The 16,364-nt window shown below is 47.8% G+C and overlaps 1 protein-coding gene across 1 annotated transcript; it reads right to left on the bottom strand.

The window, feature by feature from the left end:
- Positions 1-1,333: 1,333 nt before the first annotated feature.
- On the bottom strand, positions 1,334-15,742 carry LOC309359984 (perilipin-3-like). Its single transcript, XM_081894466.1, has 8 exons — positions 15,260-15,742; positions 12,171-12,252; positions 10,637-10,823; positions 9,747-9,823; positions 8,028-8,313; positions 6,524-6,726; positions 5,100-5,225; positions 1,334-2,427 (listed from the first exon to the last, which is right to left on the bottom strand). Exons 2-8 carry the CDS (start codon positions 12,234-12,236, stop codon positions 1,987-1,989), a joined length of 1,386 nt encoding a protein of 461 aa, XP_081750592.1. The 5' UTR covers positions 12,237-12,252; positions 15,260-15,742; the 3' UTR covers positions 1,334-1,986.
- Positions 15,743-16,364: the final 622 nt, after the last annotated feature.

Genomic DNA, 16,364 nt, shown 5'->3' with positions numbered 1-16,364 from the left:
AGGGCTTGCCGATCGCATGGTCGGTGGTTCGAATCCCCGCGGCGGGGTGAGCTCCCATCGTTCGGTCCCAGCTCCTGCCCACCTAGCAGTTCGAAAGCACCCCTAAAAGTGCAAGTAGATAAATAGGTACCGCTTTCTAGCAGGAAGGTAAACGGCGTTTCCGTGTGCTGCGCTGGTGCCGGCTCGCCAGAGCAGCTTCGTCACGCTGGCCACGTGACCCGGAAGTGTCTCCGGACAGCGCTGGCCCCCGGCCTCTTAAGTGAGATGGGCGCACAACCCTAGAGTCGGACACGACTGGCCCGTACGGGCAGGGGTACCTTTACCTTACTTAACAGGGAGAATGTACCAACTGTTAAATGACTGAGTATGCATCACAATAGGGGAAAGGCCCTTACTGCCCCCTGGTGTTTTTTATGGTAAATACAAAGATGGGAAGAAGCTCAGCCTTCACCCTTGCTGCATATGACTGAATGTTTTCTAGATTTATTACAAAGTGCATGTACAAAGAAAACCCATGTCCAAGAACAGAGGTTGAAGCTCTGTAAGAGGACAGTCATCATTTTTACAAGTCGCTCCTCTGGTACTGGGAAAGACAAAATAGATCTGGGAAGCACCACGTTCTTAATTAGGCTTTCAGAGAAAACAGATATTTGTTGGCAGCTGAGGTTAAGGGATCATATTCTACTTAAATTACATATTTATCATGCCAAACGTAAGCAGAAGTTGCTACTTTTGCTTCCCAGTGGATGCATTCCTATTTAAACAATGTGCCACAGTTTGTCACATTGTATGCTTTTTACGTAGAAGTGGAGTGATTTGCATGCATATTTCATGTCTACTGTGTTATCTTTATAAGCTAGTAAAGGTAAAGGACCCCTGGATGGTTAAGTCAAGTCAAAGGCAACTATGAGGTTGCGGCGCTTATATCACTTTTAGGCCGAGGGAGCCGGCATTTGTCCATAGACAGCTTTCCGTGTCATGCGGTCAGCATGCGTAAACCGCTTCTGGCAGAACGAGACACCATGACGGAAGCCAGAGCACATGGAAATGCCGTTTACCTTCCCTCTGCAGTGATACCTATTTGTCTACTTGCACTGGTGTGCTTTTGAGCTGCTAGGTTGGCAGGAGCTGGGACAGAGCAACGGGAGCTCACCCTGTCATGGGGATTCGAACCGCCGACCTTCCGATCAGCAAGCCCAGGAGGCTCAGTGGTTTAGACCACAGCGCCACCCACATCCCTTATATTCTAGTACCAAAAGCCAGATCTTAATCAGCAGTGCCACGGCACTTCTCTGACAGGGAAGAAAAAATCCAGAGCCACAGTTTGAGATGCAAATTGGTTTACTTTATCTTTGACATGAAGTGTTTGCTCTTGTTCAGTGGTCAAGAAGCTTGAAAGACAACAGATCACCATAAATTCTATGAGGCATAGGTAAGTCCTAGTCAACACCGGCTTCTCCTAAAGAAGTCCTGGGCTGAAACTAGATGCTAACCCGCTGTTTGCTGTTAACGTCTAAATCAGTGTTCCCCAAACTTGGGTCTCTAGCTGTTTTCAGACTACGACTCCCATCATCCCCAGCTAGTAGGACCAGTGGTCAGGGATGATGGGAATTGTAGTCCCAAAACAGCTGGAGGCCCAAGTTTGGGAAACACTGGTCTAGATGCATCCTTTTCTAGATATTAATGCAAGCAGGAGACCCTGAACCAGTCCTTAGTCAGGTAGCATCCATTCATTTGTGCCCTGTTGAGATTGGTTTTGTGCTTTGCTAGGAAACTGCATTGAACAGCCTCTATAGAGATCAGCCATAGGAGATGGGCCAAACTGCTTTGGAGGTACAGTTTTTGTCACCTACAAGCTGCTAAGAAAACTGCACTGCTTCACATTTTAGTTAGCAAGTTCTGCAACAAAGAGGCCTCCACAACATCGAGCACTGCTGAGCTCTGTGTACTGGGAAGAACTGAAACAACTTGGCCGCAGATTGCAGGTTAGGCTTGATTGTTCAAAGCACTGGATCCAGGAACTTCCATCCTTTGGACAGCTACCTCCGATTCCTTCACAGATGGAGGCACCTCTGCTGCTTGGGATTCGGCCAAAGGTTCAGGAGGAGAGGCCTCTTCTGGGGAGAAGGGCCCCACAATCCAGTTCAGGGGAGTGGACTGCATCACGTACTCCAGGACCTCGTCCCCAGCCTGCCAGATTTTGCCCATTGTTTCTTGGCGCTGCATCAAAAGACCACTAGGAAGCTCCTGGAATGACTTGGCACTGGAAAAAGCAGCCTGTAGCTCCTCCATGTAGCTGTAAGCTTGCTGCATCTTTTCTTGGAGGGATGCAGGGAGACCCTGCATGTTGGCCAGGAGGCTCTGGCAGGCAGCCTGAATCTGCTGGGCAATGTTGCGGGACATGACTAGAGCCTGGGATTCCATCTGCTGGAGAGAAAGAGAGAGGTGTTAGTAATAGTAGTAGTAGTAGTAGTAGTAGTTATGTATTGAAGTTGTCACCCTGGGCCAGCAGGGGGATACTGTAGATAGTTCAGGTCCACATATGCAAATAAGGGATTGAAAGTGACATTCAGTGATTGGATAGTGTCAGAGCCACCCGTGGTCCCAGCTCACAAGAGACCCAAGTCCAATCCAGTTTATTTACAAAAGTCTTTATTGAAGAACATTGCTGCTTTTACATTCCATCTCCGTGGCTCTACGTCTGTGACATCAGACCGCTGAAGTCCCCTCTGAATCAGTGCCGCCCCTGCACCAGTTTAAGAGGCTTGTGCTGGACCACCTCTTCCTCTCCTTCCTCTTCCGCAGGGTCTTTCTGCCCCCCTGGGTTCCCTCCCGCCGGGACTCCCCAGAGGCTGAATCCTCTGACGCCTGTTCCCCCCTCCTTCGTGCTTTGGGGCCAGGCTCCTCCCCAGGGCTCTCCTCACTTCCGCGCGCCTCCACATTTGAACTTGGCGCGCGTACGTTGCTTCTGACCTTCCTCTCGACCGCTACACTGCTCCCGGTGCTACTCTCCGCCCCTTCCGGCAGAACGTCTTCCCCCGATCTCCTTCCCCTGTCTGCTTCCTGCTCTGCTCCCTCTGACACACTGGTAACTCCACCCCCTTCACTCCGTTCCGGCGGAGAAACTGGCCCCAATCTCCAACTCCCACTGGGGGCTCTCCCTTCACTCCCCTGCTCCTGACTGCTTCCCCCTTGGGCTCCCCTTGGTCTGACCAGGGGGGCTTCCTTTTGGGAATCCTCTGACTCACTGGACAGACTCATGGACGACCTTTGGTCATTGTCATCCTCTTCCTCGTCTCTCTGGGATTCTTCCCCCTCGCTCTCTGTCTCCTCCCTCATCTGCTCTTCTCTCCCTGAAACCCTGACAGATAGTTACAGAAAGTTGTTACAATTACATTGTACTGGAGCTCTATATAAGCAGGCTGGCTGAACCCTTCAGTTCAGTTCTGTTCAGGCCTGTGAATAAACAAGAGCTGTTTGAAGAATTGCTGTGGCGTCTGATATGTTCACCCACAACTTAACAGTAGTAGTAACAAAACAAAGAAGAAGAAGGAGAAGGAGGGGGAGGAGGAGGAGGAGGAGGAGGAGGAGGAGGAGGAGGAGGAGAAGGAGAAGGAGAAGGAGAAGGAGAAGAAGGAGAAGGAGAAGGAGAATTTATACCCCGCCCATCTGGCTAAGTTTCCCCAGCCACTCTGGGCAGCTCCCAACAGAACATTAAAAACATGGTAAACCATCAAACATTAAAAACTTCCCTAAACAGGGCTTCCTTCAAATGTCTTCTAAAAGATAGAGAGTTGTTTATTTCCTTGACATCTGACAGGAGGGCGTTCCACAGTGAGAAGGCCTTCTGCCTGGTTCCCTGTAACCTCACTTCTAACAATGAGGGAACTGCCAAAAGGCCATTGGAGCTGGACCTCAGTGTCCGGGCTGTGTCCGGGCTGAACAATGGGGGTGGAGACGCTCCTTCAGGTATACAGGGCCAAGGCCGTTTAGGGCACTTTGAACTTTGGCACAACACTTTGAATTGTGCTCGGAAACGTACTGGGAGCCAATGTAGGTCTTTCAGGACCCATGTTATATAGCCACATTCTGGATTAATTGTAGTTAGGACAGTGATGGCAAACCTTCAGCATATGCATCAGGCAATGGGGTTTGGATATGGCACAGAGCAGAGATTGGTCAGTCTTCTGCAATTGAAGTCTTCAGTTCTTGTCTTTTTCTGAACTTCACTCACTTTTGCCCATCCACACAAATCATAAAGTAAGCAGAAACTTTAACTTCCATTTAAAACTGGTGCTGAAAGTTTGATTATCCTCCGTTCAGACCATATTGTAGTTTTGTGTTTTATTTTTGCGGCTCTTGCCCTACCTGTGATTTAGGCACGCTCTCCAAAACCCAAACAATATGAGAATATTGTTATTCATCCTGATCTCCCTTTAGCTACCACATAGCTGTCAACCGTCCCTTATTTGGTGGGAAAGTCCCTTATCCCAGCGCCGTGTCCCACTGCTGTCCCTTACTGATGATGTCCCTTAAATTTCCCAGGTTTCAAAGGAAGCAGCTCCTCTCCCTCCCTCCCTCCCTGCCGGCCAGGGAGGAGGGAGGCTCCAACTGTGTTGCTTGGCTGCGTTGCTCACCCAATGAGGAGTCTAAGAATGACTGGGGGGTGGAGCTTGCATGCCTTGTGCCTGGCCGCCTTGTCTGGGGACTCATCTTTGCTCAGCACTTCCCAGCAGAGAGGTGACGGTGGTTTTCCTTGCTGCATCCCCTTTGCTGGGTTGCTGCGCTGTGGGAACCACCGCTTGAGGCTTCGTTTGGCTGCTGGCTGGGCTTTCTGCCTTTGGCTCGGAGGGGCTCAGAAGCTGAACATACCTGTGCCTGGAAAATCCCTTATTTTGGCTGCTGATCCCTTATTTTCAAGGCTGCTGGTCCCTTATTTTCAAATCTGTAAGTTGACAGCTATGCTACCATGATTTAAGTAGCAGGGGCGCCCCATCCAGGCTATGGTCTGCTGAGCTTTGTCATGAGAGCAAGCCATCCTGTGTCCCGATGGGCCCTTCTCTGGGAAACACATTGAGGAAGCCAAGAACACAACATACCTCTGCTGGGTTCTCTCCAGTGGAATCGCTCTGTCTCAACTGGTTCTTACTCCACTCCAACCACTTCTGCCGCAGTTCCTCCTGCCCGCCTTGATCTTTCTGGTCTGTGTGTCTGGCAAATGCAATCTAGGAAATTAGCAGCGAGAACATTAAGAACATTTAGAAAAGAGAGATACTTCCAAGCGAAACAGTAAAAAGCAGAAAGTCTCTCAAATGAAGCTCAGTGGGACTGACTCTCCCAAGGAGAATCACATCTCACATTTTGGGAGGTACTTTTGCCACACAAATAAAATGAACCAGTCTGGTTAGGCAACAGAGCGTGGTGTGCCTTGCTGATCAGGCAACCGACACCCAGGGTGGATTGACACACGTGGTTTTTAATATTAAGGAGGGGTTAGGGAAGGATGGTGGTAATGCAGGTGGACGCATTTTGACGGGGGGGGGGGGGACAATGTAAGAAAACCGCTTTAGAATCATAGAATCATAGAGTTGGAAGAGACCACAAGGGCCATCGAGTCCAACCCCCTGCCAAGCAGGAAACACCATTTACAAGTATGCCCTGTGACATTTTAGAATGATATATCTAAGTAAAGGTAAAGGGACCCCTGACCATTAGGTCCAGTCGTGACTGACTCTGGGGTTGCGGCGCTCATCTCGCTTTATTGGCCGAGGGAGCCGGTGTACAGCTTCCGGGTCATGTGGCCAGCATGACTAAGCCACTTCTGGCGAACCAGAGCAGTGCACGGAAACGCCGTTAATCTTCCCGCCGGAGCGGTACCTATTTATCTACTTGCACTTTGACGTGCTTTTGAACTGCTAGGTTGGCAGGAGCAGGGACCGAGCAATGGGGGCTCACCCCATCACGGGGATTCAAACCGCCGACCTTCAGATCGGCAAGTCCTAGGCTCTGTGGTTTAACCCACAGCGCCACCCGCTAATGTTAAACAGGTCAGTGTAGATTTTCCTTCTGGAAAGCTCAAGAGCAGGACCTGAAAGTTGCCATCCTTCACCCAGTTTGTCCCACAACATTGTTGTTCAGGGGCACCACATCTGAACAGACAGACCCACCCCCTTCAGCTCCAATGGTCAGTTAGTGATTTAAGTATATTCCCCAGAAGTATATCCTCTTTTAAGTTATCAAAGCTGGTGGACATCACATCTGGAATTCACAACCCTGAGCTAAAGGTATGTGCATTGTGCAACTGAACCCAGCACATTTTTCCAACAACCCCAGAGAGCCAGAGTTGCCTTTGACAACCTGGGGCTGTTTTGGACCACAACTCCCATCAACCAGCACAACTAGCAGCCTCTGTATCATGCAGCCATGCCAGGTGGCTCTAGTGGGAATTGTGGTCTGCAACAGGAGAGGTTAGAGAAGGTTGACCTAGAGAAAGCACTACCAAAGACCAGAAAAGTGCTTATACCAAGTCCATTGCTTGCTGGAGCTGGGACAGAGTCTCCTGCATCTTCTGCTTGGTTTGGCGCAGCTTGCCCAGGGTGTGCTGGTAGGCTCTCTGGCGCACCCTGTTGGAGAGGGAACCCAGGCGCACATAGTAACTCCGCTGCTGCCTTTGCTTCTCAACGGAAGAAGAGGTCTCTGGCTCCTCCACAGCAGCTGCAAGAGTAGCTGAAAGGAAGGCATTACACACTTTAGAACTCAGCAAGCCCTGGAAATATGCAGAACGCCCTAAATATTGTCGGTGCAAATATACATATGCACCCTGGAATTCCTAGATACCAAGATCCAAATTTGGGGCAAGTACCTTTGGGTGGGAAAACTCCAGCAGAGATATAAAGTCACAAAATATACAGCAAGGTAAAGAAATCTAGACTGTTAAAGCTTTAAAACATGTCCTTCAAAGCGAGTTCCAATATGCCTGTTAGAAGCTGCTTTCCAAAGTTTCCCTCTTCCCCCAGCATAGGGACAGACCACACATTTGGCAAGTTAAAATTGGTTTACTTACAAACTCTCAAAAGGTCAAATCAGGTGCTTTAGAATAGTTGCACAGGCAGCAAAACTTAGTTTACTTACAAAGTGGTAAAAGTTCCTAGGTTGTTGGTATAGGAACTCTAGAGTGGCTGGTGAAAGCCATGCGGTATGAACAGGAGCAACTAGCGCAAACCTCTTCACACACTGAACTTTTCAGATAGACTGAGATTACAAGAATGAGCTTGATTACCCATTTCCTCCCAAGGCAAGGCCTATTGACATTTGCTACCACGCCTCCCTCTGGCTTACGAAGAGCTCTCCCACCCACAAATTAAGCAAAGCTGTAGAGCAGCAGGAAAGTCACAGAACAAGGCACACATTTGCTCAATTCTGTTTTAGTACAGAATGTGGATTGCACGGATGGAGAATTTTAGTTTTCAGATTGTGGGGGACCTTGCAATAGGAATCTACACTGCAGTGGACATTGTGTGGCTAATTCAGCCTAGTTCCTCTTCAACTGTGCTTAAAGGTAATGGTAAAGGGACCCCTGACCATTAGGTCCAGTCGTGACCGACTCTGGGGTTGCAGCGCTCATCTCGCTTTACTGGCCGAGGGAGCCAGCGTACAGCTTCCAGGTCATGTGGCCAGCATGACTAAGCCGCTTCTGGAGAACCAGAGCAGTGCACGTAAACGCCGTTTACCTTCCCGCCGGAGTGGTACCTATTTATCTACTTGCACTTTTTGGTGTGCTTTCAAACTGCTAGGTTGGCAGGAGCAGGGACCGAGCAATGGGAGCTCACCCTGTCACAGGGAATCGAACTGCCGACCTTCAGATCAGCAAGCCCTAGGCTCTGTGGTTTAACCCACAGCGCCACCCGCGTCCCTTCAACTGTGCTTAGAAGAGACTAAATAACACTGATGTACATGCAGGAGCACGGCGCAGACCACCGGGCACTCGTGCGCAGGTAGAGGCGGCTAACAGACAAGCGTCGACTGACCTAGCTCCTCATCAGACATTGGGAGGTAGTGGTCCACCATCTCCTCGGACTTCCCCATCACAGCCTCAACGGCACTAGAGGCCATCTGGCCTATGCTGGAGCCCATCACAGTGTTCATGCCACTGGTTAGCGCAGACGTGGTCATCTCAACACTCCCTCGGACAGCATCTTTAACCAGGTCCAGCATGCCGGGGACCACGTCCTTTGATTCGGCAGCTGCTGGGCAAACCGCTGCTGCTGCAACTGTCTCCGTAGATGACGACGTCTCCTTTTTATCTGGGCTCCCCTAGGGAGGGAGAGAAGCAGTCAGCATCGGGGCAACCTAGCAAAACTTGTTCACGAAAGTAGCTCTTAAAACTTTCCGTATTTGTCTGCCGCCCACAGATAAGCCTTCAAAGATGGACCACGTTGCATGCGTCCTACATCCGAGCAGGAAGGTATTTGGGGAAAGTGTTGCAGGATTCAGTTTTCTGGCAGAGAATACATAGGAGACTTCGAGTAAAAAGGTAAAGGGACCCCTGACCGTTAGGTCCAGTCGTGACTGACCGACTCTGGAGTTGCGGCGCTCATCTCGCTTTACTGGCCAAGGGAGCCGGCGTACGGTTTCCGGGTCATGTGGCCAGCATGACTACGTTGCTTCTGGCGAACCAGAGCAGTGCACGGAAATGCCGTTTACCTTCCCATCAGAGCGGTACCTATTTATCTACTTGCACTTTGGGCATGCTTTCGAACTGCTAGGTTGGCAGGAGCAGGGACCGAGCAACTGGAGTTCACCCTGTCATGGGGATTCGAACCGCCAAGCTTCTGATCGACAAGCCCAAGAAGCTCAGTGGTTTAGACCACAACACCACCCGCGTCCTGGTGCACATCTGTAAATAAACATCAGGCACCCAGAGCCCAGCAGAAACAGATGGACGTCTACATCAGATTCCTAGAAGCAAGGTGAAGCCGAAAGCCTCTCCATTGAGTACTGCTTAACTTACAGCTCTTCTCCTCCAGCTTGAGGTTGCTTAACAACATCTCCTGCTGGCTCAGGGATGGGGAACCTAAGACCAGCGGCGTAGCGTGGGTTGTCAGCACCCGGGGCAAGGCAAGTAATTTGCGCCCCCTAACCCCTAACCTGCCGCCGCTGCCAGCTTCTTCTTGCTGCTGCCTGGTCTGGTCTGGTGTGGTTCTCTCCCGCGCTCAGCGCTGCGCTGGGTGGCCGCTGCACTGTCCCTCCCCCAGATAGTCCCTCGCTCTCTCTCCGCACCGCACACCTGGCACCCACCCCCTCCACAGTGGGCGGCGACCCGGCGACTCGGATCGGATTCGCACAGCCAGCACTGCAGTGAGAGAGAGTGAGTGAGCCAGGTAGGGGCAGAGAGCTGCGAGTGCGAGCGCGCCCCCCCCCCCCGATGTTGTGCCCGGTGCAGCCGGCCCCCCCTGCACCCCCCACGCTATGCCACTGCCTAAGACACTGCCAGACACTGCTAAATTCCAGCACACACCAGCCCCAGCCAATATGGCCAATGGACCTGGATTATGGGATCTGTAGCCCAGCCAACGTCTGGAGAGCCACAGGTTCCTAAGCTAGCTGAAGGTCATCACCTAGTGAGAGTCTTCCAGCCTCCAAAGACTATTCATGTTCTTTTGTTAACCTCCTAGCCATCAGGACCACCCCATTATCCGATGGACAAATTCATAATAGGGACCAGTTGAAGTCTGGACAGTGGTTACCTGATCAGCTGGTCCTTGAACTATCAATTCCTTTTCCTCCACTTTGTCCAGATCTTGGCTGTTCTGCACATCTGCTGCTGGATTTTTTTTTAAAAAAAGATAATAAATAGTTGTCATTGGCACAGTGCAATTTTAGACAGTCGCACCAACAACAATAGATGCTCTTATTACGTCTTATATGTTATGTACAGTTATTGTTTTAGATCTTTGTGTGAACTGCTTTGAGCATGAGTTTCCCTGTGGAAAATGTGGTATATATACTGACAATGACATTTGTTTTGTGATGTTTCACTGACCGTTTAATATTGTTCTGCAACAGAAGGTAAAATTTCATGTGGTCATTAGATTTTTGCAAGCTAATTTCCACTCCGTTTCTCTGTGTGGAACTTACTACCACCACCATGAACTTATGGGGACACTGGAAAACACTCCACAAAGGGTAGGGATAGGTGAATATATTCATTTGGGGTTTTTGCAGTTTCACATTTTTCTTCAAATCTTAAGATCAATTCCCTACATTTCCACATCAGTTTTTTTATCTTATTTTTAAAAAGTTCTCATAAAAAATCCATCAGCATCACTGGGCAAATTTCTCCTACTACTTTTGCCTAACATACACATGGTTGCAAAGCAATTTCTCTATATTTTGGGATGTCGCTCGCACTAATATATGCATTTATATGCATGCTTTACCACATAATATACACTTTTGGACACACATCTGGGGAGCTGCACTGCAAAATTTGGATACACAGCAATTTTGAAAGACGGCTGTGTTTCAGTTCAGGCATTGTTTCGGAAAACGCAAAAAATGGTTACGGTAGTTTGCCTTTAAATGGGAACAGAATTGAATTTCTCTCCCCATCCCACAGAGCCGGCCATTTACTCACTCTGGGGCTTGCTGAAAAGAGGCTGCACCCTGCTGACTGTGGCCGAAGCAATTGTCCTCATCCCCGTCTCGGCCGCATCACAGAATGATTTGAAGACCGGAATGTTCTCTTTGATTGAAGAGTATGTGGTGGAGACCATTTCGCAAGCAGCACTCAGGGAAACCGAGGCCATTTTGCTCACCAGGTACTAGAAGCAAAGGAACGTGAAGCAGACAAGGCAACCGGTGTCAGCAACCCAAGGCCAGGGGGCAGTCAACAAAGACTCCATTTGAAACCAACCCCTCTCTTGATATGTGACTGACCAGCAGAATTGGGAGTACATGGGTTTAAGGGAACGAAACTCTGTAGATTAGGAATGAAGAAGCCTTGGTCCTCTAGATGTTGTTGCTAAGGCAGAATCTAGCCAGTTCTTGCCTGACTCATCTGTGTTTAGTATAATTGCTTTAACTCACACAGAAATGAAAGATGTATGTGTATTAATAAAGATCTAAAATGAAAAATGGCTAACATTGAGGGTTTTCCACAGTTGTTTTCAAAAGGACACTGAACTCCTCAATGGGTTAATGAATATTTGTTGATTTGTTGATACTCTAAACTAGGCTTCCTCAAACTCGGCCCTCCAGATGTATTGAGACTACAATTCCCATCATCCCTGACCACTGGTCCTGCTAGCTAGAGATCATGGGAGTTGTAGGCCAAAAACATCTGGAGGGCTGAGTTTGAGGAAGCCTGCTCTAAACTACTGTAACCTTAGATCAGGTACAAAGGTGTTAAATTGCAAATCTGCCATCTTCAAAGGGTGGTAGCTGATATTGTTTCTCTGAACCCAACGGAGAACGGAAGATGTAAATGAATCTCTCGAGGAAAACAGCACGAGGGAATTGGATGCTGTTAAAGAGAGACCTTTGTTTATAGGTCTGTTTGGATTACAGTGGTACCTTGGTTCCCGAACTTAATCCGTTCAACTTCCAAAACAGTTCAAAAGCCAAGGTGTGGCTTCCAATTGGCTACAGGAACTTCCTGCACTCAAGCTGAAGCTGCATCGGACATTCGGCTTCCGAAAAACGTTCGCAAACCGGAATACTTACTTCCAGGTTTGCGGTGTTCAAGAGCCAAAACATACGAGTCCCAAGGCGTTCAAGAACCAAGATATGACTATATTCCATATTTTCTAAGATGCTGAGCCTACGCTGAAAAGCACAAGGTATTGTATGGATATTTAGAGGGGTATCTTTAATGCTTATGTTCTGTTTTTTAAAGAGTTATGCTAGTAAAGTTAGGATAATATTTTATGGGCCTGGAGAATGACTCCTTCCAAAAGGAGTCAGTTCCCGCCCCCCCCCCCCCGCTACTTCAAACTGCACAATATTAAGATATGCAACAACCTGTGCTGTGTTGCGGTTGCTACTCCACTCAGCAGACTGAAGGCAAAAGGAATGTTCAATGTACTGTAGAATGACATGTCTGCTTTGGAGCTCAACTCGGAGCATCAATGGTTTCTCCCATCAAATGACCATCACCAAGAACTACTCACCTGCTGGTCTTCATTGTTCTTGGAGTCAGAAGCAGCTGCTGGCAAATCTTTGTTTTCCGATGCCATGGCATAAACTAGGTCGCTCTGGAAAAGCAAGACCAACATTACCTATCATCTCTTAAACTGGGTGTGTCCATCCCATATATTCAAAGCACATCATTTCCTCCAAATATTTCTTGAAAACCAGTGCTTTTTTTCTTAAAGAAGATGTTTGGGGTACTCTCATTTTGATTCAAGAAAATCACCATTTTATAGTTCAAATTGGGGGAAATAAATACAGTAAATGAACAAAAGTGCAAAGATTCACAAAATGTTTAGGGGTGCGTATACCCCTGCACACACACACCCCGAAAAAAGCACTGCTGAAAACTATGGTTTCTTAAGGGTGCTGGGACTCGTTGCTCTGTGAAAGGTAAACTACAGCTCCCAAAATTTAAACGCAGCTTTAAGTGTATTGCACATAAGCTGTATCGGGTGGGAGACCCAAAGCAATTAAAAGATATACGCCATGCAAAATAATTTCCCATAAAGCAGTATCTATAAAGCATGCAATAAATCTAAAAAAGAAAGAAGAACTACAATAGCCCCATTTGTTTTATTCCCAGAAGAGTTAACTGCCCTTAACTCTCTTTCTCCAAATCTTCTGTAGAGAAAAGAATTGTTTGGGCTTTGCTGGACAAAGGACCCCACAACTGCCGCACTGTGACTGAGAAGGAAGTCTTCATAGCTCAGCCAGTAGAGCAGGAGACTGTGAATCTCGGGGCTTTGGGTTCAAGCCCCACATTGGGCAAAAGTGCAACGGGTTCGATTAGATGACCCTTGTGGTCTCTCCAGCACTATGATTCCCTACTTTCATGGTTGTAACTGAGAACCCACAATTTAAATTCACCTTTGCTGCTTTTCATAGACAAGGCCTGTGTGGTGCCATTCAAGACAAAAGGCACAAAGCTGGGTAGCCTTGCGGTCTTCCCACAACTTTGTTACTTAGTCTGAGTGTGGGGTGTTTGGAACTTCTTACTGCAGGAGTTGGGGAGGGCTTGATTTTGAATGAATGAATGAATGAATCTTTATTTGCACCAGCCATCGGCCACAGCAATAAAACAAGAATAGAAATAAAAAGTCAATTATATAAAAGACATTTTAGGGTTTTGAATCAATAGTCCAACAGTGGATCTTATTCTGATCGCCCCAGCTAAAAACCTTGCAACCTTTGCTGTCACCTGCTCATCTTGATCCGCCAAGAGAAAGGACACTGTGGGCGACCCAGAATGGACAATGAAAGAGGGGTGATCTCTTTCCTCAAGTCTTTATAAAGCACGGATTCGGTACTGCCATCTCCACAGGGACATAAGCGTTTTTCGTGTGCAATCCCTTTATATACAGCCGAGGGCAATACGTTCAATCTTGCGAGAGTAAAAGCGCGTCAAGGCTTTGATATTTTTCCCCCCAGCTCAAGTTTATTGCATTTTTATCCCATCTTTAAATTAAAGGCAAGATGGCTTTAATTAACTACCTACTCAGAATATGAGCACAAACTGAGTACTTGAAACTTTTTTTCCCCTGCAAAAAAAGTTAGTAAAGCCTAGCTTAGAGATATTTTGGCTTCCCTCCAACATCCTGGATGAGCCTTCAATTCCTGCATTTCAGAGGGTTGGACTAGATGACCCTTGGGGTCCCTTCCGATTCTATGATTTTTTTAAAAGATGCCATATTGCATAAAGCAGAGGCAAACCTAGGATTTGCTGCAGTTCCCCTAAGTGTACACCTGGTGGCACTCAAAGCTTCCTGGCCATGGTAGCGTTATGCATTTGCTTGTCACAGACCCTTTAAAAAGTTAGTACAGTGGTACCTCGGGTTACATACGCTTCAGGTTACAGACTCCGCTAACCCAGAAATAGTACCTCAGGTTAAGAACTTTGCTTCAGGATGAGAACAGAAATCGTGCAGCGGGAGGCCCCATTAGCTAAAGTGGTGCCTCAGGTTAAGCACAGTTTCAGGTTAAGAACGGACTTGCAGAACGAATTAAGTACGTAACCAGAGGTACCACTGTATAGGCAACCATATGGGCCCATAAAAAGGAGAGTAGGCGGGAAGCGGGGAAAGGCTCCAAAACCCACAGCTGAGCGATGCCTTTATTTGGGGTCAACTAAAGCCTTGCAAAACGGCAGGCAAGCAAAATGGGTGGAGTATTGAGCTCCTAGCAAAGCGTTTCCTCTCTGCCCAGAGGTCTCAAGAAAGGTTGCCAACTTTTCAGCTGACTCCTGTAGCTGTACTTTATATGAGCAGGGCCAGATTTAGGTTTGATGAGGCCCTAAGCTACTGAAGGTAATGGGGCCCTTTATACGTCCAGCTGTCCTTTGTCAACAACAAATTGTCACTGTTTTTTGTGTTGAATGTATAATTTATGGACCTAATAGGTATCTAAAGCCATTTGCACATGCAGACTGTAGGCACCCTATATATAGAAATGAGCAAACCAGTGATATTTTAGGGAGCAGGTTAGCAGGTGGGGCCCATTACTTACACCATAGGAGTCTACACAGCACAAAACACTGTTGCTGTATGTAGGTTTTATTTTATTTGTTTTTTATCTTATATTCTGGAAATGTACATCCAGGTTTTTTCCTTTAAATTTTTTTGGGGCCCCCAAGAGAGTGGGGCCCTAAGCTACAGCTTGTTTAGCTTATATGTAAATCCAGCACTGTATATGAGCAGGCTGAAATGCAGGAATTAACAAACAAGGTTTCCATAGCATGGGGGGAAACAGAGTCACCTGTTAACTACTGCAGAGGGCATGAATGGAAAGTGGTGAGGCACAGCCTCAAGGCTAAACCAAGTAACTGCATGCAGTGTTTAATATTGTACACATAAAGTTTGCCACACCCTAGTAATAACTGGCTTCCCTAGCCATCCAGCCCCACGGTGTGGCATTCTAACTTCTATAGAATTAATGCCATTTTAGCAGCCAGCCTTAAACATGTATTCAATTAAAACAACAACAACCTGGTTTTCCCTGCTGCAGAATCACCCAAGCACACATAGAACTAGTTAAGGACTCCAAAAGACAACATACAAACATGTTAACTTACCACAAAATACCACACTGACACACCTTCCAAACATTCTCTTGCAGAGCTCTTCTTTATATACCTGTGATGATGTCATCCAAAGGCAGACCACGCTTGAGTGACAGCTCAAGAAAGCAATCAGAAACGCCCCACCACAGCAAATATGGGGTTGTGTAGATCGGTGGCTCTTCTTGAGAAAGAGGGTGGGTTGACACTGTGGTGGGTCATTTTCTGCCTGGCAACTGATGACTCAGAAATTTGACACTGTCTCGCACTACACTTTGCATCCATTGGGCACTGGTGAGGGGAAAGCTCAGTCCTATGCACTGTTTACTCAGATGTACGACTGAGTTCAGTGGAACTTACTGCCAAGCAGTCATGCAGCCCAACTCTATGTATTGTTTACTCAGAAGTAAATTCATTGGTGCTTAAAGGTAAAGGGACCCCTGACCATTAGGTCCAGTCGTGACCGACTCTGGGGTTGCGACGCTCATCTCGCTTTATTGGCTGAGAGAGCCGGCGTACAGCTTCCGGGTCATGTGGCCAGCATGACTAAGCCGCTTCTGGCAAACCAGAGCAGTGTGCGGAAATGCCGTTTACCTTCCTGCCACAGTGGTACCTATTTATCTACTTGCACTTTGACGTGCTTTTGAACTGCTAGGTTGGCAGGAGCAGGGACCGAGCAACGGGAGCTCACCCCGTCGCGGGGATTCAAACCGCCGACCTTCTGATCGGCAAGTCCTAGGCTCTGTGGTTTAACCCACAGCGGCACCCACGTGCTTACTCCCAAGTAAATATCTCCCATCAAACAAGGAGTTGAAACTGGCAGCAGGAAAAGGGTTAACCACCCCTTCCCACCTGCTTTCTATCTATGCCTGATTGTAGCATTATTAGCTCCACCCCCCTTAAAGGGAGATGGGAAGTTATACAGAACTCCATATAACTTATAGCTCAGTCCCATACCCTCCAAGTGTCCAATTTTCCAGTCCCAGAGTTACAGAAGTCATCCCAGTTTCTGATTTGATCCCGGAATGTCCCAGTTATCCATTTTCCTCACCTCCACACCTGGGAGAAAAATTAAAAGTGGTTTGTGTACATGTTCAAAAACAGAGTCCTGTTTATACTG

Source organism: Podarcis melisellensis (genome assembly GCF_964234715.1).
Source record: "Podarcis melisellensis genome assembly, chromosome: 17".
NCBI classification, from domain to species: Eukaryota; Metazoa; Chordata; class Lepidosauria; order Squamata; family Lacertidae; genus Podarcis; species Podarcis melisellensis.
Note: the sequence above shows the minus strand (reverse complement) of the source record. Positions and strands in the feature narration are given on the sequence as shown.

Bases quoted from the DNA above. Each gene is read 5' to 3' on its own strand.
- LOC309359984 (XM_081894466.1), bottom strand. From the start codon at position 12,236: ATGGCATCGGAAAACAAAGATTTGCCAGCAGCTGCTTCTGACTCCAAG. The intron at 9,824-10,636 runs GTGAGTAAATGG...AAAAAAATCCAG, and splicing joins TCTTTTCAGCAAGCCCCAGA to CAGCAGATGTGCAGAACAGC. The intron at 8,314-9,746 runs GTAACCACTGTC...CTCCCTCCCTAG, and splicing joins TTCAAGGACCAGCTGATCAG to GGGAGCCCAGATAAAAAGGA.